The 24,983-nt window shown below is 36.0% G+C and overlaps 2 protein-coding genes across 16 annotated transcripts in view; both read left to right on the forward strand.

Annotated features, from left to right (window-relative positions):
* The first annotated feature begins 233 nt into the window (after positions 1-233).
* Positions 234-10,057, forward strand: LOC112564989 (tubulin gamma-1 chain). Its single transcript, XM_025240192.1, has 14 exons — positions 234-369; positions 1,624-1,674; positions 2,634-2,695; positions 3,695-3,862; positions 4,494-4,562; positions 5,207-5,286; positions 5,782-5,908; positions 6,197-6,283; positions 6,474-6,623; positions 6,841-6,993; positions 7,151-7,312; positions 7,524-7,715; positions 8,289-8,355; positions 8,644-10,057. The coding sequence occupies exons 1-13, from the start codon at positions 321-323 to the stop codon at positions 8,310-8,312; spliced, it is 1,374 nt and encodes a 457-aa protein (XP_025095977.1). The 5' UTR covers positions 234-320; the 3' UTR covers positions 8,313-8,355; positions 8,644-10,057.
* Positions 10,058-11,511: 1,454 nt separating this feature from the next.
* Positions 11,512-24,983, forward strand: part of LOC112564936 (formin-like protein CG32138) — a 41,864-nt gene continuing 28,392 nt past the window's right edge. For 2 of the 15 annotated variants that reach the window (XM_025240092.1, XM_025240093.1), the window contains exons 1-6: positions 11,512-11,853; positions 12,669-12,752; positions 16,769-16,855; positions 20,422-20,478; positions 23,250-23,267; positions 24,304-24,324. In XM_025240092.1, coding sequence (XP_025095877.1) covers positions 11,710-11,853; positions 12,669-12,752; positions 16,769-16,855; positions 20,422-20,478; positions 23,250-23,267; positions 24,304-24,324 — 411 coding nt within the window. In that variant the 5' untranslated portion in view covers positions 11,512-11,709. The remainder of the gene's footprint in view (positions 11,854-12,668; positions 12,753-16,768; positions 16,856-20,421; positions 20,479-23,249; positions 23,268-24,303; positions 24,325-24,983) is intronic. The other 13 variants (XM_025240096.1, XM_025240098.1, XM_025240094.1 and 10 more) reach the window with 7 other exon arrangements.

A 24,983-nucleotide genomic window follows, 5' to 3' on the forward strand; every position in this document is an offset into this window, starting at 1 on the left:
CAAAAATATTTTTGATTAACTCTTTTTATTGTGCATATAATTAATATTTATAGATTTCGTTGATGTGAGATGACTTGCAAGCTGAAGTAAGCCCTCATAAACGACTTTGAAAAGACAGATAATTTTATAGAAGAAAAAAAAAAAAAACAGTGGAGACAAAAACATTAAAATTTAGTTATATTTGAGACTAAAGCCAGAGAATCATTGTATTTTGCGATATTCTCATATAGCTAATATTGTTTTCGTATGCTTACTTCACATACCGCCACTTTCAAGTCCCGTCAAGCTCTTCCCACCAAAGATCAACCGAAAGGAAAACAATGCCAAGAGAAATCATCACGTTGCAGCTTGGACAATGCGGAAATCAAAGTATGATCTCTTCCTTTCTTCTTATTATATTTCCAGTAACCATTTTCTGTTGTCGGAGTTAATAAATGTCTGAAGGATTAATTGAGTTACGGACCTCTTAAATATTACATTGAAGGTCTGTGATTTGAGGACTAACCCTATAGATTAACGCCTCACTTTCTGAACAGTAAAAACCTCATCAAAAACTGACATTGTTCGACAGAGGTTAATAAAAGATAGGCATTACAAGAAGCACACCGATTATGTACAAACTGCAAATTCGTTTATGTGATAATGATAAATAATGTCATAATCAGATATGGTCAAATAGAGACAAGTATTAACTAGATTACTGGATGTGGTCAGCTGGTCAACAGATTTGATATGTCAGGAATTATCATGTTTAACAAAATGTCTGTTAAATGTCCTGGAACACCAGTTGTTCACTTGATAGCACATAGATTACACATATATTGAGATCAAGATGAAAATACAGTCAGTCATCTGCCGACCCTCCATAGGCCTGTACACTTTGGTGCTAAAGAACATCTGTAAAAGCCACACTTCTACCCTCAATTCCTGAAGGAGCCTGCACACCTGCAGGATGTGCTGCATGGTGTGTTCTGTTTTCCCAAGGGTGGACTCCATTGAGGAATGGAGCTCATCACTTCATCTGCCTGGTAGATTCTCACAGGACGAGCATCAGTTGTGTCTCCGAGTGTAATAACAGCTTTTGATGCAGCGTGTTATGATTAATTATGATGAGCTGTGTGGTCCAACACATCCATTTTCAGCACTACATGGATTTTTGCAGTGTTACCTGCCCTTAGCATATGGTCTGTATTTTCCTGTGCTGAGCACAGGGGGCAGTTGTTTGCAGGGTCCCACCCTAGGGGCTGTCACTGTGGTGCACCATTCACTGAGTACATGAGATATTTCTTGCCTTGGGGTAGCAGTGCAATCTGCCACTCCACCATCCTACCAGTGGTCTGTGATTGCTAGATCATATTAAAAAGCCAGGCATATGTAACTAACCTTCATATGTGGAGAATATTCTTATCTTTCACCTAGAGACATGGTGAGTTGGGGCTAGTTGACCCTCTGCTGAATTGAGGATAGCTATTTGCAAGGCTGATTTGGTAAGGGATTAATTGACTAGCAATATTAGTTAAGTGACTGTTGATTTTGAAACTAAGTTTACGTGTCCTAATGAATATAACCTATCAAAGCCATTACTTTTTTCTGTCATTAGTAATAATATTGGATTGTTTGCAGTTGGAATGGAATTCTGGAAACAGCTCTGCTTGGAACATGGAATAAGCCCTGGTAAGTAATATCTGCTTCAAATGAATAGGTAGTGAATGAACACATACAAATTACCCTCACTTTGTTCTCTGTATAACTTTATATATTAAGCAATAATAATACAGTGAATTATATAGCACCATACCCCACTCGTGCACTTTACAAAAAAAAAGACAACAGACAGGCATGGACGCACGCAACATAACACAACATTGTTTAGAGAATGCCAGATAATATGAACAATATTTAGCAAGATGCTGCTCCTGTGTTGGCAAATTATTTTAAAAACTTATGCAGGCTGCAAATGTTCCTGTCTACACCAGAAGCTGAGTCATAGAACGATAGGTTTTGGGGCTGCCTGCAGAATGCCTATTAGAAAAACCAAAATGAGTTGAGAAGAAAAGCAGTGAAATCCATTGATATAACACTGTCAAGGCATTCACCTGTTCATCAGCTTTCTCAGATAATCTTTTTATAGATTAGGATGTGCAAGAGGTACAGATCTAAAGCTTGTAGTTCAGATCCACAAAATCATTATTAATCTGGGATACAAGCATGTCATTCTCATTTTTATTAGAACAAATCTTGACTACATATTTCTTAAAAGGCTAGCAAAATGCCAAAATTTTTTTCCTGATGATTGAGCAAAGCTTAATGTAAGATATTATTTTGCCAAATCTGGGTGAGTACCCCCCACCCCCAACTTACTCTTCCTTTTTGTTCTTGCAGTACACTCTGACAAACATCACCACAAACAGAAAAAAGTCAAAATTGTGATGTCACAATATGCCTAATTAACATATGTTCCCAGTTCTGCTATGGGCTGATGCCTTCACAACCTAAACGTATCCAAGCACTTCCCTGATGTCTGTTAACCTGTTTTTATGTGTGTGTGTGTGTGTGTGTGTGTGTGCATACACATACATATGTATATATATTAAGTATTACTTGTACCTTTTCTCCCTTTTCTATTTTTCTAGAAGGAATCTTGGAGGAGTTTGCAACGGAAGGTACAGACAGAAAGGATGTCTTTTTTTATCAGGTACAGAACATATCAGGTTCTATTGGCTTTAAATATAATAGATTTTAGCAAACTCAACTGATGCAGTGTGTGATCTGAAACTTGCTTTCAAAACATCTGCTATCCACTTGGTTGTGTTTGTATCGGGAGTGCTTGTGCGTGTATGTATGAATATAATTGCTACAGTTTCATTTTTCTTGAAAAAAACCTCACTATTAGACTTTTGAGTTTATTTTATTGAAATTTTTAGTTTGTAGATTAATATACATAAACAAATATTAAACATTGATAACATTAGTATTTAGTTTTACTGTTTTTGAACCAGCTTAGCATATTTTATTGTTGAGAGCTTTTTGCCCATTTTAGTGCAAGTATTACTCTTGTCATGCTTGGTGAAGTACTCAAAGTAAAGAATTTTTAGCATGATGAAAACAAGCTGCTGAAGCATCTATATGAATCTGCTTCAAAATTTCACAAATCCATCAGGTTTTAAACCTGGTATTTCAGATGGCCATCATGTTAAGGAAGCCTCATTTGTGTTGACTTCTCACAAAGGCCTTTATAATAGTGCATTAAAAGTCCATATGCAATTCTGGTTGATGGTGCTAATGCAAGTTTTACTCTTGTTTTAATGACATTTTCTTCAATTACTGACAGTCATTCAAATGATTTGTGTAATGTTAGGTAAAATGTTCTCCCAATCATCAGGCAGGAGGTACTGCTACCATTGTAAGAAATATAAGATAACACAGCTGGTATCAGTCCTTCAAGCCTAATCACTATATCACTCATAAGAACTTTCTTAGGAAATGAATTTTACTTTGTCTTGTATCATTGGTTTAATCTAGCACATGTTATTCTGATTGTGTCAACAAGCAGCGATCAAAGTTGCATGACTAATGATAGCCAGAGCCCATTTACTGAAAGAAAATTAATTTTTATCTCATGATTTTTATTGGCAAGTTTGCCTTTAAAGTTAATTAGTAACTAATTTTAAGATATGCTTAACCATTTTATTAGGCAGACGATGAACACTACATTCCAAGATCAGTACTGCTGGATCTTGAGCCTCGTGTCATTAATAGCATTATGAATTCTCCCTATGCCAACCTTTACAATCCAGAGAACATTTACCTGTCCAAGCATGGAGGTGGTGCTGGCAACAACTGGGCCAGTGGCTATTCACAGGTCAGTTTAAACAGAGTATTAAGTGAGTGAGTGCCTTGGCTGGGACTGGGTTCAGGCAGTCAAAGCTTCTTAATGAGCAATATTTGAGAGAAAACAGGGGATGACTTTACAGGTGGCGCTGAGGACAGACGTGTGCTTCTGCTTGTTTACGCTTTATATCGACTAGCATTGTGATAGTATTCTGTATTCAGATTGAATTTTGTCTAGGGGATTATTTTTCTGAAGGATTGTATGAGTCATTAGATTTGTTCATTCAATTTTTAAAACATTAATCATATATATAGCTTTTTAATTGTTTACAATCACTCAAAATAAAATGAAATATCCTTTTTAACATTGCATTTAGTTTAGTTTTTCTAATCTCACATAATTATAACTATAGAAATACAGAGAGAAAATTTTTTTTTTCTCTCCAAAATTCATAAAAGTTTGTAACTGTTTACTTGAAAGACCCAGGATTTACATCGTCAATATCTTGTATAGCTTTTGATTAAAGTTTTCAGTTCAGTTTCTTGAATTATAATTTCTTTTGTAAGCGAGGTCAATAGAATTTCTGAGATGTTTTTCTGGTATTCGTTTGACTGTACAGTGAGCCATTTAATGTTATATTTGTATCTGTCATGTACATCAGGCAGAACGTTTATATGATGAGATCTTCGATATCATTGACAGAGAGGCTGACGGAAGTGACAGCTTAGAGGTGAGGTTAGCGGTAGAGGTTGAAAAAAGTTGATTAAATATCTGCTTAATTATATCATGACTGCATTAAAAAAAACAACTCTTTTTCACCTAAAAATATATTTTCCACATAAAGTAATGGCCACTTTATTTACTCCATGTATTTGTCCATACATATGTCTTGTTTTAAAAACTAAATGGCCCATCTGCTGGTTGCACAGTTTTATTTCCTCAGTTGTACTGTCTTGTAACAGAAAAGCCATTTGTTAATTCTGGGACTGCTGTCATGCAGCTTTTGAGGTGCCTTTGCCATTTGTTTGGATTGTACTTGCACAGGCTGTTTTGAGCTAGTGGGTTACTATGTTTTTGCATGATATGCATTACATGGAAACAGTTGTTAATTGTAGATAATGTTACTCCAAAATCACATAATTTGAACACATACTGTTTGGAAGATAACTGGAGTTTTTACTTTTTTTTTTTTTTGGTCATGAAACATTATATGTTTTTCCACATTTATCAGGTATTATAAAAGTTTGGCAGTGCTGTTCGCTTAACATGCATATTTTCCTGTAATGTCTACTTCTATTTCCTTACTTTTAAGGTCAGATCTGTTAAAATGATGCTCCATTATTTATTGCTTTTGATGGAATCTTTTGTCTTTAGGGTTTTGTTATTTGTCATTCCATTGCTGGAGGCACAGGATCAGGCATGGGCTCATATATCTTGGAAAGACTTAATGACAGGTACAATTTATATGCCATTTTTCTGTTGGGAGGGGAGGTAACAGCCCGGTGAAAATTGACAGCTGACAGCTTGGGGGATTAGATGGTGCACTTGTAAGTAGTCTCAGAGCTGTGTCAAAACTACTTGCTCTATAATCAGAGAAAAGACAAGTTGGAAAGTGAGCAGTAGCAGTTCAACACATTGACATCAAATGTGACTTAATAAGGAGTGGCCTCACCAGGGCATTTTGTAATGTTTATAATTTTTAATATTTTAAAATTTCCTTGATAAAATATTTTATTAAAGAAGTTAGCAATGGCATTTAAAAAATCAAATTCTATTACAATATGCGATAAACTCACGATCAAACCTTTTGTTGCAAATAGTTTGTGAAGTTTGGTCAAGAAAAGGAGCTCTGTGTAGATTTCTTCTGGCTGTTTGGACTGTTTGCAAATCGGGCAAAATTAAAGGTTTCATCATTGCTTGAAATTTTTTTATTTAAAATCCTCATTTAGGTTTCCAAAAAAGCTTATCCAAACCTACTCTGTGTTTCCAAATGTGGATGAAATCTCCGATGTGGTTGTACAACCATACAATTCTCTCCTCACTCTCACAAGGCTGACACAGAATGCTGACTGTGTGGTAAGTGGATTTGACATCAACATTTCTTAAAGTTTGGTGGGTTTTTGTGTGAAGTGTTTTTTTTAATTGCTACTTTATCTACTTGACTGTTGAAATTGTAGAGAATACCTGCTTTTTTATTTTCAAATTTCAGAATGTGATGTCAGCTGTATATGGCTTAAAAGCTTAGCACATCTTTTTAAATTATATACATTGTGCAATGTATAAAAAATATAAAGATGTTCTTGAACACATTTTCTGGCAAATGATAAAATATATGTGCATGCATGCACTTGTGTGTGCTTACAGGTGGTATTGGATAACACAGCGTTGAACAGGATCGCAGCAGACAGGCTGCACATTGAAACACCTACCTTTGCACAAGTTAATCAGTTGGTACGTCGCTGTTTTCGTACACATTTGTGTCACAAGGGGGCTTTTCTTTAACCAGAAGTTAACAGATTAATTGTGAGTATATGAAACTTGTAACCATCTTCAAACTTAAGTTTAGATCAATAAGATGTTATTGTCTAAAAGTTTTTGTAAAGCAGGAAAAAGAAGTTAATAAAAAATTTAATTGTTTCAGGTGTCTACAGTGATGTCAACTAGTACAACAACACTACGCTACCCTGGCTACATGAACAATGACCTTATTGGGCTCATTGCTTCCCTAATCCCAACACCACGACTCCACTTTCTCATGACTGGGTACACACCGCTCACCACAGATTCACAGGTTTCTCTTCTACAGTTTTTTTTTAATTTAAAGGAGAGCTTTCACGTGCATGGGTGAACAAATGTTTATTTGTGGCTTGAGCTTGTAATGGAAAAAACAAATTGAAGAGGTATTTATCACTTCTTATTTATTATTTGTATGTTTCATTTTCATTTAATCTGGTATTGGACAAAAGTTTAATGAAATCAAAATCGCTTCTTATCATTTTTTTGAAAAGGTTGCAAATGTGCGAAAGACAACTGTGTTAGATGTGATGAGACGCCTTCTGCAGCCCAAGAACATGATGGTGTCTACTCCTGTGCATCGCCAGGCTAACCACTGCTACATCTCAATTCTTAACATAATCCAAGGAGAGGTTGACCCAACTCAGGTAAATTGTCCCTATAACTAGGCAACAACTCTTTCACAAAATTAGTCAGATGTTATTAATACAGTTGCTGAGGTGTTCAAACATGCCACATAATAACACAATTTGCAATATGTGTGTTTTGCATTAGACTATTTTAACATTTGGAATGACTGGACAGGTACACAAGAGTTTACAGAGGATTAGAGAGCGGAAACTTGCACAGTTCATCCCATGGGGACCTGCTAGCATTCAAGTTGCACTGTCACGTAAATCTCCGTATGTGCAAACATCCCATCGTGTTTCAGGTCTCATGCTTGCCAACCATACGAGTATTTCACATGTAAGTCATTGTCAGTTTTCTGCTGGAATCATAGGTTACAATTGTAGAAGGGGAATAAATATGCTTAAAAAAATGTTAGAGAGTAAGATATATTAATAGAAACTTATAAGTAGACATAACTTTAAAGATTATGAACTTTATTTCACTGATTTATGTCATTAATTTTCAGATACTTATGATAATCTTGTAACTTTAAACATTTGACTTTCAGCTCTTTGAGCGGATCTTACGTCAATATGACAAACTAAGAAAGCGTGAGGCTTTCATGGATCAATTCAAGAAAGAGAACATATTCCGAGAGAACTTAGATGAATTTGACAACTGCAGAGAGACAGTACAGCACCTAGTGGATGAATACCAAGCAGCCACACGGCGTGATTACCTCTCCTGGGGAACACAGCAAGTAAGCTTTAGCTAAATTTATGCTATTTCTGCAGATGTAGTTTCCATTATTATACTCTTTTTTTAAAAAAGTGACATTTCTCCTTATTCATTTCATCAAACTAAATTTTTTTTAATTCTCCGATACATAAATATACAAGACTTAAAAAACACCTGGAATAATACAATATTTAACAGCACATACATACACAAACAACACACGCACAACTAGGTAATACAAACAATCCTTTGAGAAGATAAAAAGATTAAAATAGTAAATCTACCAGCATCACCAAGCTATCCACAATAAAATTTTTATGACTGAGTTAAATATTTAGACCTGCAACTTTAGCCAATTAATACTGTAGATTATAAGGTATGGTATACCATCTCTGGAAAGGTTTGGGGTTTTTTTTTTAATCAAGGAAGTGAATAAGATTGTGAATGAGTGAAATAAAATTTGTTATTTTTGCAACTAGAAGAGATTTGTTCCTTGATCCTGATTGCAAATGGTGTAATGAAAAGGAACACTTTTAGTTGAAGAATGCAGCTCTAAGTAGAAACAGATAACAGTGTTCTTGTATTTTGTTTACAGGCCCCATCAGCTGACAGGATATGATCTGTAAGCTGACAGTGAAAACTCCCCTCTGAAGTGACTGATAGTAAGATGGAGCCTTCCATACTTTAGAGTTGCAACTTTAGCCAATTAATACTGTAGATTATATGGTATGGTATAATTAATATCCATACTATCTCTGGTTGTTTTTTTTTAATCAATGAAATGAGTAAGATCCTGAATGAATGAAATAAATTTTTTATTTTTACAAAATAGAAGAGATTTGATCCTTGGTCCGGGTTGAAAATGGTGTTCTGGAAAGGGGCACTTTTAGTTGGAGACTGTAGCTCTAGGTAGAAACACGTAACAGTGTTTTATTGTATTTTGTTTACAGGCCCCAGCAGCTGACAGGATATGATCTGTAAGCCTACAGTGAGAACTCCCCTCTGAAGTGACTGATAGTAAGATGAAGCCTTCCATACTTCTGGCTGAATCAGCCCAAATTAAATTGTGATAAAATTTACAATTACTGGCTAAATGCTGGACAAGGCTTATGACTTTATGAGGAGTCACAGAACAAAGGCATATTATTACCTTTCCTTTATTACCTTTATTAAATTTAGCCAGAATATTAGTAGAAACACTGGAGGTGGGGGAAACTTTCATTCATGATAAAGCTAGGACTTTTTTAAGAAATAAAGAATAAAGCCAAACTTATTTCAAAGGAGTAGAGAGAGAAGGTGGACATTGTAAAGAGGAGAGAATTTAGAAAAAAAAATGGTGAATTTAATGGCATGTACTGATTACAGTGCATTTCTATTTTGTGGTAGTGTGTGAAAACAAAAAAAAAGTTTTCTACATTCTTCTCAAAAATTTAAAATCTCCACTGTGGTCTGTCCAGGCATAGTAAGTATTGGGATATTGTCAACTCAACCATTTACCCACGCATGAGTTGATTAGACCATTGCTAAGAGTCAAATTAGTTAAACCAGACAAAGATTGATTCAACCGCATATGACAGGTTAATCATACCCAGAGTTGGGCTTTAATAATCTACCTAATATGTTTGATATTGCTCAGGCAGCAGAAAGAAAATAGTTGGTTTATAAACACTGCAGAACAGCAGCACCACAAGAAAGAAATTGTTTTATATCTCAAGATCTGTAAGATGCATGGTATGTGATCAAAGGAGAAAACAATTACTTCAGTTTGCATTGTAACAGTTAATGAGATTATTTTCAGCATGCATGCAATACAATTTTTTTCAGGGGAGTTTATTTCAAAGGAGAATGATACTTAGGATACAATGTTATTTACATCAGTCTAGGGTCGATATTAATGTCCAACCTATAACCACTTTGGTGGGGACGGAAATGACTAAATGGTTAGAGCACTGGCATCCAAAACTGGAACTGCACACACTAGCCACTTAGATACCCATATGTGGCATACTTCACCTTGTTAATCAACATTAGAAGTTTTCATGGAAAAAAGCAGTAAAGGATAGGCACTGCTTTCACAAAAGACTACCCCAGTGATAACATATTTCTAACACCTGACTCCTGTTGACTGAAAGGTCACAAGACTGGAGCTTTATCACAACTTTTAAAGGTTGCAAACCTGCACCTGCAGTATGCCCTTAGTAAATAGGGTTCCAGTTACTGAGCATGTGACTGGCAGATGCATTGACGTACAATCAAGTGGGTTATCAGCTTGACCAGTAAGGGTCATAGATTTTTGCATGAATTTCACCCAGGAATGGTAATTGTGTCAATATGTAAAGTGTAAATAAATCTTGTTAACATTCATTGTTCTTGCATTCATTATTCTGTTGTGATGTATTGCTAAAATACTTATGTTTTATATACTTATAAAGCTGAGCAATATCAGCTGTTATTTTATTTAAATTGAGTTAGCTCTCCTCATGAGAAGGTTAGAAGTTGTCACACTTATGACCCTTATGAGAAGCAGCACTAATATTTTAATCATTCATGTATTTATTGTATTATGTGTCCATTTAGTCTTTTTACAATCTGCAGAGAAGTTTACTTAGTTTTGCATCACTATCATTTACTTTAAAACAAGGAAAATCAATATGGACTGAACCACTAAACATGGAAGGCCAGAAGTGCAGTTTTCTTCAACTTGGAGATAAGAACAAACAAGTAGAAAGTTTTATAAAGTGTTGTGATGCAATGTCTGGAGCCTGAGGCTCAGAAATATTCGTTAGTTGATGCCTAACATAGGCCAGCAAACCCAAGCAAAACGTAAACCCAGTTTAGTGATAATCACACAAAAACAGTTTTTATGACTGCAACTCATTTAAAATTTAAGATCAAAAAGAAAAACGTTCATTTATTCCTTTTTTGTACTTAAATGATCACACCAGAAAAGCTAATGAAGCGACTTCCGAATATAAACAGTGGAAAGATTAAAAAAAATGTAACCTAAATAGCAATTCGAAGTGGAAATTCGTCATTTGGTTGATCTAGCAACAATTAGCTTTACATTTGACAGTAAACATAAAACCCTGTTTCTAATGTGACCAGATCAATTTTCATCTGTGTTGTACTGAAACTGCGTTTTCCTTCTGTAAATAGCAACGGTTAATGGTGAGAAGTCTGTATGTGGATTGAACTGAAGATGGTTCATCCTGTCATGTGGAAGATAATCCAACCCTCTTTGTTGTCTTTTCCACTTCCCTGATAAATCAGGTACTCGTGTGATGGGTGGACGTGGGGAGTTTTCCGGTCGCGGGGCCCAGCGAGATAGAGATGTTTTTACTCTAAGTAGAGCGCACTAATATTACATGCGCCACTCTCTGCCCCCAACCACTTCAAGATTCCTACAACTACCGTTCTCCAACGTTTAAGAAAAGAGAAAGGGGGTAACTTTCTTTAATGTCTTCGTTCACTCTACAATGTCAGAGTCGGTCGAAACATGTTACAACAACAGTACTCCGAATCCGCAGTACAGAACAAAAGAATACCTTAACTTCCGGAGACAGGGATGGCCAGTTTGTGGCATAGTACACAATGGGGCAAAAGTCATGTTACAGTCACACGTTGTTCACTAGCAGGCCCATCAAGATAATGTTTCTGAAACTGCTGCGTTTGTTTGTTTTTTGTTTTTTTTTTTATTCATTCATCTATTCAAACTGCTTTTTAGTGAGAATCGACCATCCTTACAAATAGCTAAAAAGAAACACACCCACTTTACAAGAGCTGCTGCTCCTAGCTCAAGTATTTGCTTCACTCCCTTTATAAGCTCTTTCAATGACGTCATAGGTACGGCAGGCGACTGCGCCTGGGATTTCCGCCTTCGTTGAATGTACCCATGGAATATTTTGGCTAAACTATGGGCAGGCGAAAAGACATACACCTTCCTCGTTAGGAAGGGGGAAAAACATTGTATTAGTGTGATGTGAGTGGTGATCGGAGCACAAAACTAAACTGCATCCATGAAAAAGATGGGAATCAGCGAGAGTCGCAACTTAGACCATCGCTTGGAGAGTCGAGGCTTCGAACAACGAAAGGCTTCAATGCCCATCCGCTTGCCGATGCCAGACTCTTCGGAGCTGGAGCGACGGTTCACTAAGGTTTTGGTAGGTATAAAAATATCTTTCTGACGTGTTGCTATATCATAAGTAAGAGTTCTACTAGCTTTTGTTTTTATCGATGCATTTTCTGTTGTGGTGGGGAATGTATTGTAACATGACAAGCAATGTATTGAAAGCGACGGACAGCTGGTTTTGTAATATGACACTGGTGATAGTTTAGTGCCGGCGCTTTCAGGCAGCTAGATTCCAGTGATCAGAGAATAAATACCACGTTAATCAACGAATGGATTCAGCGAGGCCTGCGTTGAATAATGCGATTCATGCAATTTTTTCTGGCACGATATCAGTTATCAGGCGAAACCATTATGTAGTGAGGAAACATGGTCAAAGAAAGTATTTAATGAAGCATATACACTTAAATTATTTACATCGTCTTAGATTTTATTGTCCAGGGACAATCTGTTTTTGTTAAAGCACAGGAAGATTATAAAGAGCATTCTTGTTTCCTCATCTTATTCATTGCAGGATGCTACTTCTAAGAAAATAAATCTGGTAATACACTATAGAGTCTTAGTCATACACTGTAATCTTCCCCCCCCCCCTACAACAAATAAATAAATAACACAAAAAACTGCTGTCCTTGTTCCATCCAATTCATGTAACAACTGCAATTACCACAAATCATAACAGATTATTTTCTTGCAACAGTAGACAAGACATAGGATAAGTTTGTAAATACATTTTTGCTGATCAAAAATTAGTTTAGAAAAAATAGTAAGTATTATTTGTACAAAGATGAATCTTTATTAAATGAATAAAAGTTGTAATTAATAACTTCATTAAATACTTTTTATCCTCAGGCATCTATGGATTTACCTCCTGACAAGGCTAAAGTGTTAAAAGGCTATGATGATGAAAAGAAATGGGACCTTATCTGTGATCAGGTATGTTAATCTTTTCTTTTCTTTTCTATTCATTTCTTTGCATTTCCTGATTTTTAAGGCTTAGAAGGGTTTTGAAGAATAATTTTTATTATATTGTACTATCTCTGTACCAAAGTCTAGAAAAGTAACAACATGGTGGAGTTTTGCTGAAGTTAAAAAGTCTATGTATATCACCTATACAACTGTGAGAGTGCAAGGCATTATGGCTAGTATAGTTTAAAATAACAAAGGCCAGTGCTGGTGCAACAACATACCTTTTGAGTGCCATGGCTGAGCAGCGGTCTAGGCTTCCTAGATGATCACTGTGCATTACTAATTCTGTGCTTCCTTAATTCTTGTAATTGCTTAGTATAAGGCAGGATGGTCCTTGATAAGGTTTTCCTTGGCAGTAGTCTGAAGGGTCATAAAGGACACTTTTAATAGCCAGGCATGTTTTCTGCAGCATGTGACACTGATTAGATAGAAGAGTCACTTTGATAAGGTTGGTTCAGATGACTTCAGATTCCCTAAAACCCTACGAGATGAAATTAGTGTGGATGATCTTTGGTTTCCAAAAGTCACTGGTCTGTTAAAGCAGTTACTTGTTTAATTTGTACCTGCTCTTCTAAGTAATGAATGTTTGATAGGTAGGAGATGCACTTGAATGATTTAAGCAGTATTCTGGAAAAGTATAGGAGTTTACTCATCAGCCGTAATCCTGGTCAGACTGATGACAATGGACTACTTCCCCAACTGATGATGATAAATTATATACATGGGGCTAATACATAACTGTGTCTCAAATACTTATGCGGTCTCTTAATGTACAACATGAACGAGACAACAGATGGCTGAAGCAGAAAATCCTCATGATCCAATTTTGAAGATCAGCATAAGCTATCGTTATTGCTTAAACACTTTATCAAAATTCATATTTTCAAAAGTAAACATTATATGATTCAGTGTAAGGTCATCTTGTGTTTGTCAGTAGTGGAGAATCCTGCTTAGAAGTGTGATTATATTTGTGGACATCAAACACCACATTTTTCGCAAAAACATTTATTTTTTTAACACTATTTTTAAAGTTTCCTTTACAAGGTTAAAAAAAATGTTTCTGATGGTTGTCAGTGTCACTTCTTGCTTTCTACTGTTCTACTATACTAATTTTGTTGGAAATTGTGTTACATTTTAATGTATTTCATAAAAGGTGAGCAATGTATTCATGACATAAGCCTATCAGATTTTTATTTCTACTTTTATAACCTTCTTTATTTTAATCTTTCTTGTTTTAATATGGAGTCTATTTGTCAGTGACACATCAGTTTGGTTTCTGAAAAGTTAGCATAGGTTTTAAAAATATACTTGGCAACAATGAATGTTTAGAGTGATCACCCCCTCCATACTCCACCTTAACCCAGTTTACCTACAGTTAGGGGCACTTGCAAAGGAGACAGCTAAATTAAAGAGCCTAAGTTCAGAATTTTCAAAATTTTAGAATTTATTGTAATCAAGCAAGATTTGATGTATAGCAGTTTATTTAACAATTTGCCTATATTGTAAACATCATTAACATTATATATATGGTTTCAGCATTACAATAAAATAATTTATTAAAAAGTAATCAAATATTAAGATATGAAAGATGGAATCTAGCTGTGGGTTTTCTTTTGCAATATGCACAAGTTCCAGTAGTCCCCTCAGCATATTAATACAACACTATCAGTTGATATGCTGGCAGTGATAAATGGATGAGGACTTCCCTCACAATAGTTCTCAGTCTGACCCAGCACATGTAGCACCAGCTGCAGGAAGTGGTTAACAGGTTTGAGCATCCATCACTATCCTTCACTGAGGAAAAACAGGTTTATTTTTCAAGTAGTTTTTATTATCCTTTATAGTCGCTAAAGTGTTCATACAGTAACACCATTATTAAGTTTGAGAGTAGAATTTATTAGCCAAATTAGGGTTAGGTTAGGGTTAGGTTGTAGCATTAGGATTATGTCTTAGTAATGGTTTTCGCTCTCTTGCCCACACAGGCATGCAGACACACATGCCTCCATCACACACACACACGCAAATACACATATGCACACAAATGCATTTACACACCCATACATTCATATACAAACTCTTGCATACATCGCCCATACAATTCCACAAACTGCATGCATAAATGTATGTGCACGCATCTACATGTACACAGTCTCTCTTGCACTACACACTGCCCATAGAGACCAAGGAGAAGCATTTAATATTCTGTCCTAACTCATGCCACCGTGAAGTTCAGAAAGGCATACAGCGTATACATTAAGCAAACAAACCAGAAACAAAGAAAATGGAAACATCATGTTTTGACAACAGAGTGAATGAGTGAACTTGTTTCTTTATTAAATTTGACAGTAGTAGATTTTTGTTTATTAAATATCCTCCTCTCTTTCTATGTATGTGTGTTGTAAAAATTCACAGGGGTGCATTGGTATTTGAGACAGGTTAGGGGAAGAAAGTAAGCACTAAAAAGCAAGCAGTGACCTTGTTCCTAAAGCCATAAAATAATTTTGTTTGGTACAACTTTACCGCTCCCATTCATTCAGCTTTCCACCATTTCTGATTGATGAGATGTTTGAGAGATTTTCAGAAACTTGCTTTTTTGTTGTTGTGTTTTTTAACCCCAGATTAATAATAATGTTCTAGTTTTATGAAGTCCATCTCTAACATGTTTAAGATATATATTTACCAACTTCTCATTTTTCTGTGTCTGTTATTGGTGCTTTTCTTGGATTCATAGAGCATTGTATTTTCTTATTTATGTTTTCTTTACCATATTTACAAGAAGAATTTTTTTTTCTTGAGAAATATTTTACAGTGTTTTCACAAGGCTGGGGCAGTTTAAGTTATAATAGAAGCAAAAGTCTGATCAAAAGCAGTTGTCCAAATTTTGTCTAAATTTTTCATAAAGAATAGCTAGTAAAATCAGACAGACTTAGTAGATGACTTTTGTTTGTTTGCTGCTTGCAAAAAATAAATCAGTGCAAACATTCTTTATTTCTTCAGGAGTCAGTTTTTAAAATCCTAGTGATAATAGTCACAATGAATTTTCATTCCGCCCACCAACCCCTACCAACACACACACACAAAACAAAACAAAACTCCATTATCCCACAAACTTCAATTTTTCCCTTTGTTAAATTCAGAAATGCTGAGATAAATGGGGTATTTGTGATATAAAGTTTTCAATATTACTCTTGTGTAAATGGCTGGAACAGTTAATTGTTGTTCATTATGTTCTTGTATGAAGCTCATACTGTGCTGAGGAGTTCCTGATGAATTTAATCTATGTGTATATGTACAGTTCATTAAAGGGATGGTTTATAGTTTTATTTTACTTTTCTTTCAAGTGCTAACTTTAGAGTGCTTTCTGGTTCAGTTTATAGCATGTTATATACTACTAAATAATGGCTAGAAAGTTCAAAAACAAGGAAAAGAAAATTAATAATAGTTGAGACAAACATGCTTGTATGTTTATCATCTTCAAATCTCTTTACAGTTAAAGATGAATTTCAGTGCGAATTTGCATGTGGACAATAAAGACATAATAAATAATTTAGGATGCATCTGAGGAAGAGCTCTGTTTGTTGTGGTCATGTTTTCAGTTAGAGAATTCATGGCTGATTAAGCTGCATTAGTTAAGGGATAAACACTGTGTGTCTTCAAGATTACAGAGAATGTGAGCTGCTGTTAGACTGCATACATGAGTTAGTGTCAAAGGTTATGGTCTTCTCAGCTGACACTTAGTAGTCCCAGATCTCATCTTCTTCCTCAGTCAAAAGTTTGTTGTAAAGTACAATTTTAAAAATATGTTTATTGAAACAAGAATAAATTGTTTTATGATACATATGCTTGTTTATTTCTTCACAAACATGCCTATGATGTTGATTTTAGTTTTTGTTGGATTGGTAGATAAGTAGGACAGTTTGTGAAATAGCTTTTAGAATCTTGTGACATTTATTTTATTTGGGTTTTTTTCCTGACTTTTTCAGGAGAGGGTACATGCCAAAGACCCTCCAAATGTATATCTTGATAAACTTCGGACATACTTAGACCCTAAAGCCACACGCAGCTCAAGAGTAAGTTGATGTTATTTTATCCACTGATTTTCCCTATTGCTGTTTCACATGCATTTGACTATATTTCTGTTGTTACCACCACCATGCTAGTGCAAACTCCATTTTGACACAGCTGTTGCTAGCTCTTGTAATCGTTTGGTAGCATGCTCATGAATGGAAATTTAAGTTCGATAAAAATTGTGTATAATTTATATATAGCATAATTTATCTGAAAGTTGCCATTCAGAGGTTTCATCAGCTATCATCTGTAACATGTCAATAAATATATTCATTTTACTAGTGAACATATTTGAAACTGAACAATTAGAATGAAAATTAAGTCATTTCTGTTACAAGATACAGTTCAGATTGTGAGTGAGAGGCATGTTTGTGTGGGGGGGTGAACAAATGGGTGGGTGGGTGTGAGTATTGTGTAGTGTTTGTAAGAGAGATGTGCTGATAATTCAGAAAAAGAAAAATACATGAAAAATAAAAGGGCTCTTTCCTAAATGTCTTTGAAAAACCTAAGCCATCTACACCCATAATAAAAGAATTTCATTCTACTTTTGTCCATCATTTAGATTTTTACATTTTATGAATCGCTAAAAATAACAGTTAAAAAAGAGGAAAACTTGTTAACAGAATCAAGAACATATCTATTGTACTGATCATTGGACACTGCTTTCAATGGCAAATTTTTAACAAGAAGCTGAAAAAAGCTCAGGTATGTTACAAAATCTAATTGAAATAAGTTACCAGGTAGAATCAAAGACTATTGTATAACTTCCTTCACATTCAACATACATCCAGTGGTCAGTGTATTCTGATTGGAGATCTAAGGTCACTTTTTTATTGTTACTTGTAGTTGTTTTTAATTTTAAAAAAGGCAGCAGTCTTGTTCATTCTTGGGAAAGCTTCCAGATTTCATAACTCTGAGACTTAATTGGATGGTCAGTATTTGTAATTCAGTTAGCAGTCCTGTCACGAACACTTTTACAAGGACATGCACAAAGCTTTTATGTGGTGCATGTTCTGCAGCAGCAACCCCACATCTTCAGTTTTCTGTGTTCCCAAATTCTCATTTCCTCTTCCTTCCCATCCCTCCACAAGCTGTGAATTGACACTGCTGTCTGTTCTGGTGCCATGCCCTTCTCTTCTGCTTCATACTTGACACGCCCATCTTCAGCTTGCAAGGAGGCAGTGTCATATGAAGATGAAGCCGCCAAGTTCAAGAGACTTCCAAATCACCCCATGAGAAACAGACTGGCTCAGCCGACGAAGGGAAGGTTGAAAAGGGGAAGTTTCATCCACCAGGCTAGGATCCTTGAACGAAAACACCGAGACATCTTGGAACACGACCTCAGAGAGATCCCCTGTGCCGGACAAACCCAGCATGGAATGAAACTGCTTTCCCCTGATTCACTGCAGCATCCCTGGTGTCAGCAAGAAAGACTCCCTAGACGCTGTGAAGAAGTCCTGTACTATGGAGTATATCCACAACAACTTCCCACAAGATCAATGGACTCACGTGTTCACTGACGGGTCAGCCGAACAAGCCGTGAAAAATGGTGGCGCCGGAATTTACATCAGGTACCCAGGAGGAAGAGAAGACCGTCTTTCTCTCGCAACCGGCCTCTACTCCACCAACTTCAAGGCTGAAGCAGTTGCCATTCAGACCGGTGCACCCACGTTGAAAACAGTCCAGACACCTCCAACAACGTCGTCTTCTTTACGGACGCACTGTCTGTCCTGCAGGCTTACAGACTGCCAGAGACAAGAAACTGAACGACCTGTCCACTGCTCTCTCCTCCTTATGCGGAGACTGCACAGTCGTCTTACAGTGGATTCCCTCCCACTGTGGGATTTGGCAACGAAGCCGCAGACACTCTTGCCAAGGAAGGATCCAAAAAGAGCAGCAAGACAGGTCCACCACCTACAGCGAAGTCAAATCCATCATCAAGGCCAAACAGCACAACAAGTGGCTGCAGCAGCACCCACGTTTCAACCGAAACGACCCGTACTACCTGCTTACAAGAGCTGAGCAGGTCATTATTTTCAGGCTGAGGACAGGCCACAACCGTCTCAATCACCACCTTTATACCAAGCTCCGGATCGGCCAGACAGACCAGTGCCCGTGCCAGACAGGCAGTCAGACAACAGCACATCTACTGCAAGAATGTCCTATGCACGAAGAACTCAGGCACCGCATTTGGACTGATGAGACGCCAGTATTGAGGAAGCTACACGGCAGCCTGGAGGACCTGCGGCGCACAGCATCATTCGTGCAGGAGGCAGGCGTGTCCATTTGAGTGAACGACGAAGAAGAAGAAGAAGATATGAAGATGGTGGGGAAGGGGGTTAACCGAAAAGAAAAAAAAAGAATTTAGACTTTTTGTCAGACTGTTTTTCATAACCATCTGTGGCATCTTTAATGACCTCATCTTCATTCCCTTGTGAATAGACTCAGCATTCAGCGAATCAGTTACCAAATTCAAGGGCGTTGAAGCTGAATACATGAGCTGAAAAAGGGATTCTTAAAGCACATTACACATTGTTGAGTGTAGTGTGCAGTAATCTATCCTCTACACCTGGAGTTTAAGATGTTCTTTCTGCTGTTTCAGTTTTGCTTCTTATTGTTTTCTTTTGGTGTCATTTGAAACTGTCTTCCCAAGTTGCTGCTTTGCTGACGGATTTTCTTTTGCTGCTTATCTTATATCCACTGTTCTTTCCAGTTGATCATGAACACAGTATTTATTCAAAACTCAGGAAAGATTTGCCTGAAATGATAATTTAGGTGAGGCATAGTTGATTTCTTTAAAATATGTTATATGTATATTACATATTACATTCTACCTGATAAATATTGTCAGGATACTTAAGAACTTTGATTCAGCATAGGATTAATATAGGTAAAAACAAAGGAAATCATAAGAGAAGTTTGCTGCTGTGTGTGTGTGTGCTGCATCTCACACAGACAGAGCCTACAAAAACTTCATTGAAGTCCTACAATTTCTGAAATGAGAAGATTATTGTATCAGCTTTATGCTTTTTTCAAAGCCTTCTTTTTCCCCAGTGCTCTGGTATACTGGGACCTGCAATATTATAGCAATCATAGTAGCCAGAGCTTCATGAAGTCAGCACAGAAAAGTGGAAGCCAAATGCTTAATGAGTAATGTATTAATGAAGTGTAAGAAACTACAGGCAATAACATACGATTAGGAGTAACACAGTTACACTTTTTCAGAATAGATGAGATTTAGTGGAGGGTGGATTTGAGTGTGTGTTTGAGAGAGAGAGAAGGGTTGGGGGAGTTAGAGTGAATGAAAGAGGATAAGAACATGTATTAATATAATATGATTACAGGTAATTTAATGCAGTATAATGCAGGAAATTTACACTGAAATGAAAAAGGTCTTGCTCGATGAATCAGTGTATATGCATATCAGTAGGTTAAGCATTTATACAATGAAGTAGCAGTATGTCATAGAATAGCATAGATTATTTCGGTTTCACTTTATGTACCATGTATTGTTCATCAACATCTTGCAATCAAAGCTGACAGCCTATCATCTTGTTATGTATTTCAGCAGAGAATGTGCATTGCAATACACAACATGGTAACTTTCCCCCAGTGCTCTGACAGTGTATGTGACATCAAACTCATTTTTGTGCTACTGTGTATAATTTGCCTACATCATACATCGCTTCATTTTGTGTTCCCTTCTACGAATTTTTTTTTTTTATCCAAGTATCGGCACTGGCACTATAAGTAACAGTTGTTTTGATTCAACTAAACAGGCTGCATATGATGCATGGCTACTGATTTTGTTTCAAGGTGGGCTGCTTGAAAAAGATATATCCAGACCAAACACAGCTGAAGCAGGGTATATGCTGTCCATTCATATAAGTGTGGCTTGTGGCAGCTAGCACAAAATGGTTGAGGAAACAAAATGTACCAGATCTAAAAATAGAGATGTAATACTGGTTATGCTAGTCACTGAGGAATTATAATTTTAAATATTAATTATAACTTTCAAGCACTACATGATAACTAAGAGTATAGGAAATGAGATACCAGTATATAAATGGGTGGGAAAAAAAAAGAGAAAAGTCCTGATCCAACTCTGCATTTTTTCTTATTGATCCCAAGAAACAGGCTTAATCTAAACATCAACTGAGTCAAATTTCTTGCATTTTGCAGAATATTCATGTTGTATTGTGTTACCCACAAAGCTGTTGTCATTTGAAAAGTAATGTGGACTGCAGAGTTTTAGTCTATTTGATGCCCATTTAAAATCTGAGATTTGGTACCAGAAGTAAAAAACTTAGTGGAGTAGAGGGTCTGGATGGCTTTTTCCAAGGTCCAGAATGATATAGGTAGCATTATTTTGTTGGTATGATGCAATGGAGTACTTCTCTTCATTTTTTTTTTTTTTTTTTTTTTTTTTTTTGAGACAGATGACTTTCATTCTTTTTATTGAACTACAGTGTTTTACTATACCTATACTCAGGAATAAGAAATTAATGAGGAGTGCATGACAGCTTTGAAAAATTTTGTTTTCCTTTTATTGTTGAGTGCGCTAACAGACAATATAACTTTTTGATTCATGCTCTTGGTTAAGCATGTTATTGTAAGAGAAGCATTGACACTTAGAGTTAGAAAAAACTTTTTTATATATTTGCATTGAGTTGATCGGCATGTTGTGGACAGATTTCTAATCAGTCACATATGTAGTTGTGTGAGAAAGCTGGGTGGAATGATTTGTTTGATATTTAGGCTTGTGGAGGCAAGTGAAATTTATTTTTTGATGGTGATTTAATTTCTTCCTGGAAAGGTGTTGACAGTTTTCAGCACCTTATTCTCCTTAGAAGTAAATAATTGTAGCCTTTACAATGACAGGAAGTTTGTGCTAAAAGACCACTCCAGTTCCTCATTAGCTGTAGAACTTGTTCAGTCACAAGTAGTAAATGGGCCTCATCCTGTGAACATGCATGCATGCACATGCACACATGCATACACAGAGGTGCTCACTTGCTTATTCAGTCATACACTTGCTTACTAAGTCATTTAAAGACTAGTAAGTCTTCTTTTTCAAAACCAATTGTCATGGAGGGTTTAACTTTCACAAATTTTAGCATGCAGTTTTAGAGACCTAGACAGCATAATTTCAGTTTGTAAAGTTTTGAAAGAAGGATATGATAAATGTGTTGAGTTCCAGGCTTACACTGAACTGATGATACATTTCATTTGTCAGAGCAAGTAGGTTAATAGAAAGTATTATGCTTTAGTGAACTTGATGTAAAGGTTTAAAAAAAAATTGAAAGGTGGGACGTGGTTATAGTGTAGTAATGTAACCATAGAATGAAATGAAAGGTGGAGGTTAATGTTGCCTCTTACTGCATTTTTTGTTTTAAAACTCTGCAGTCTGCAGACAGCTCGCTTCTTTGAGTCCTCAGCACTCAGATTAGTTGCTGTTTTTTTGTGTGTATGCACACATTTTATTTCCATTATGTAGCTGTAATGTAACACTAAGTTTAAATATCTGAATACAGTCAATGCTGATACTCCTTAGAAAATATGAAATTGTGTTGTACTATTTTACTATTTTCTTCTCTGTGAAAAGTCTATTATAATTGATCATTTGTCTTTAACATGTACTTTTTTGGTTTGCTCAGTATGTTGCCTATAATATACTTTAGAGTTTAGACTATGTTGAACAGTTTTTATGTATATGCCAGAGTAATTCTCATCCCTTCACCCCAAGTATTTTCTCAGAATGGTCTTTTGAAACACCCAGGGATTTACATTCATGTCAGGCTGGATTTCGAGAGAATAAGGAGGTACTTAGTGGTGAGTCAGGTAGAGGGGGGATTGCTAAGTATTCATACTCCCTACAACCACAAAACAGTCACTTTCCTGCCATGGCATCTTAAATTGGACACACCAGTCTGTCTTAAATTGTAATCTGGTCTCTATAATACTATTTATAAAGTATTTCACAACAGTAACAATGCACACACCGAGCTTACAAAGAATGTTAAATAAAAACAAGGCAAAGGAGTAGTTGTTAATTGATAATTGTTTGAGTCAAACCATGAAGTATATGTTTGATGATACTGCAAATAGCTGTTCTGCATAAACAAGCTGTTGATGAGGACAATATCTCTTAGCTCCTGATGGAGTTTCTACAACACCTAGAAAAGGAAGCACACTGCTTCAAACTGGTATAGGTAACACTGGTTGTAAGTGATGTAAACCTTGGAAGGCCAAGTTTATATGATCAAGCTAAGTTGCAACCTATTGACTGGCTGATCAAAGTTTCTCTAGATGTGAATGTTAAATGCCACAATTGTTTTAAGTGTAAGTGTCAATTATGTCTGTCTACTAAAACAGTGAATTTCCTGCTTTTTTCAGTTTATGGGTGCATATGAGGTAAAGAAGCCCTCCCACTATTTTATGACTAACTCACATGCACAATTACTCACCCTTATATGTGCGTGCACACACGCACACACTCACATACACACACACAAAACCTCCATGCATGACATTTGCATTTGCATACACATTTGGGGACACCCACACACTGTTTCATACACCTGCACACAAACACACACAGAGACACACAGAGTTCCTGCATGTAGATAATACAAAAAGAGAGATGTATATATCATGAAGGAAATAATGGTCCTCCTCTCTGCAAAAGTAATTCTTAACTGAAGCCCACAACTCTAATTGCATGTACAGATTGAAGCAGAGTGCATGCTTGTTGATCCATTGAAATGGACAAGAGTTGGGTGAATTGCATGTATATTAAATCTGGTGAACGCCACTGGCATCGAAGTTTGTAAATTCCTTCCAGCACAGTGGGTGACCACTTTCTGAAATGCATCTCCGTTTGCACACCTGAAAGACATTTTTATTCATTTCCTTTCATTTTATGCGTGTCATAATCATAGAATTATGCCCTGTTCAAGATTAACACTTTCTGAATTTTTTTTTGGGGGGGTGGTCAGCAGTGAGAGCAACTGTATTTTATATTTAAAGCTTTCCTATCACAATCTGTAGATGAACATATATATATATTTGAATTTGTATTCACCTGTTTGCCTTCTAAAACTCATTTGCACTCCCAGCTATATTTTGTATGTTTTTAAACAAAAGTGAGAGAGAACCACAAAAACATTCCTAAAGAACTAAAACCACATGCCTGCTATATTCATAATGCATTTATCTTGGTCTATGAAATGGAATGGTCCATTTTGTAAACACTTATTATCCAGATCTGTCAGTTTTGTTTGTGCATGATTCATGAGTGGAATAATTTGGCGCTGCTCTTTGTTTTTCACTTTGGTCTGAAATCTTTGTGTGGACTATCTTTTCAGTCCATGCGCTTTTGCTTGAAGAAGCATATTTTGCTTTATTTCCAGTTCTACTTCCTACATTATTTTATTTTTCTTTTTGTTAGATTCCTGTTCCATTTTTTACTGTAAGTACTCAGTATGCATCTGTTGCATTTAGTCGAGCCATTGGTCTATTTGCATCTGTCACTGCTTGTTTCTTATAAAGTCCTTTTTTATGGTTGTGTTAAAATATTCACACAAATGGCAAGCACAAGTCAGTTGAATAAAAAAAAATACGAATCAAGGATTAATAGTAAAATGTTTGTCATTTTGCACTGGTCAGTATTACTGACTGTTTAATTGTAACAAAGTCAGAAAAGCTAAAGAAAAAAAAAATTTAATCTTATATCTATTGCAAAAGGAAATATCTATATTTTTGTAGCTCATCAAGTTTTGTTTTCAGAAATGTTTGTTTTCATCACCAAAGAACATAAAAAAATCCCCAGAAATCAAAGTTGTATTTCTTAGCCATATTTATTTTATATTAGTGTAGATATATACCAGTTCCAGTTTGCAAGATAAGCACGTAAAAATTAATTTTGCATGTTAATCTGTACACCGTTATATTTTTTAATTAATTTTTACAGACAAATCATTATGTATATATTTGACTAAAAGATTAATGTATGACAGATGGAAAACATAGTGGATAGGTTCAATTGTTTTGTCGCTGTGTGGCAAACAGTGGATGTATAAACAGAAAATAGGGTGTAGTACCATTATTTTGTTAATCATGTATACTTTC

Source organism: Pomacea canaliculata, linkage group LG5 (genome assembly GCF_003073045.1).
Source record: "Pomacea canaliculata isolate SZHN2017 linkage group LG5, ASM307304v1, whole genome shotgun sequence".
Taxonomy (NCBI): Eukaryota; Metazoa; Mollusca; class Gastropoda; order Architaenioglossa; family Ampullariidae; genus Pomacea; species Pomacea canaliculata.

Excerpts from the sequence above, each read along its gene's own strand:
- LOC112564989 (XM_025240192.1), top strand. The coding sequence starts at position 321 with ATGCCAAGAGAAATCATCACGTTGCAGCTTGGACAATGCGGAAATCAA. Across the intron at positions 6,624-6,840 it reads CGCTCACCACAGATTCACAG|GTTGCAAATGTGCGAAAGAC; the intron begins GTTTCTCTTCTA and ends TTTTTTGAAAAG. Across the intron at positions 7,313-7,523 it reads ACCATACGAGTATTTCACAT|CTCTTTGAGCGGATCTTACG; the intron begins GTAAGTCATTGT and ends TTTGACTTTCAG.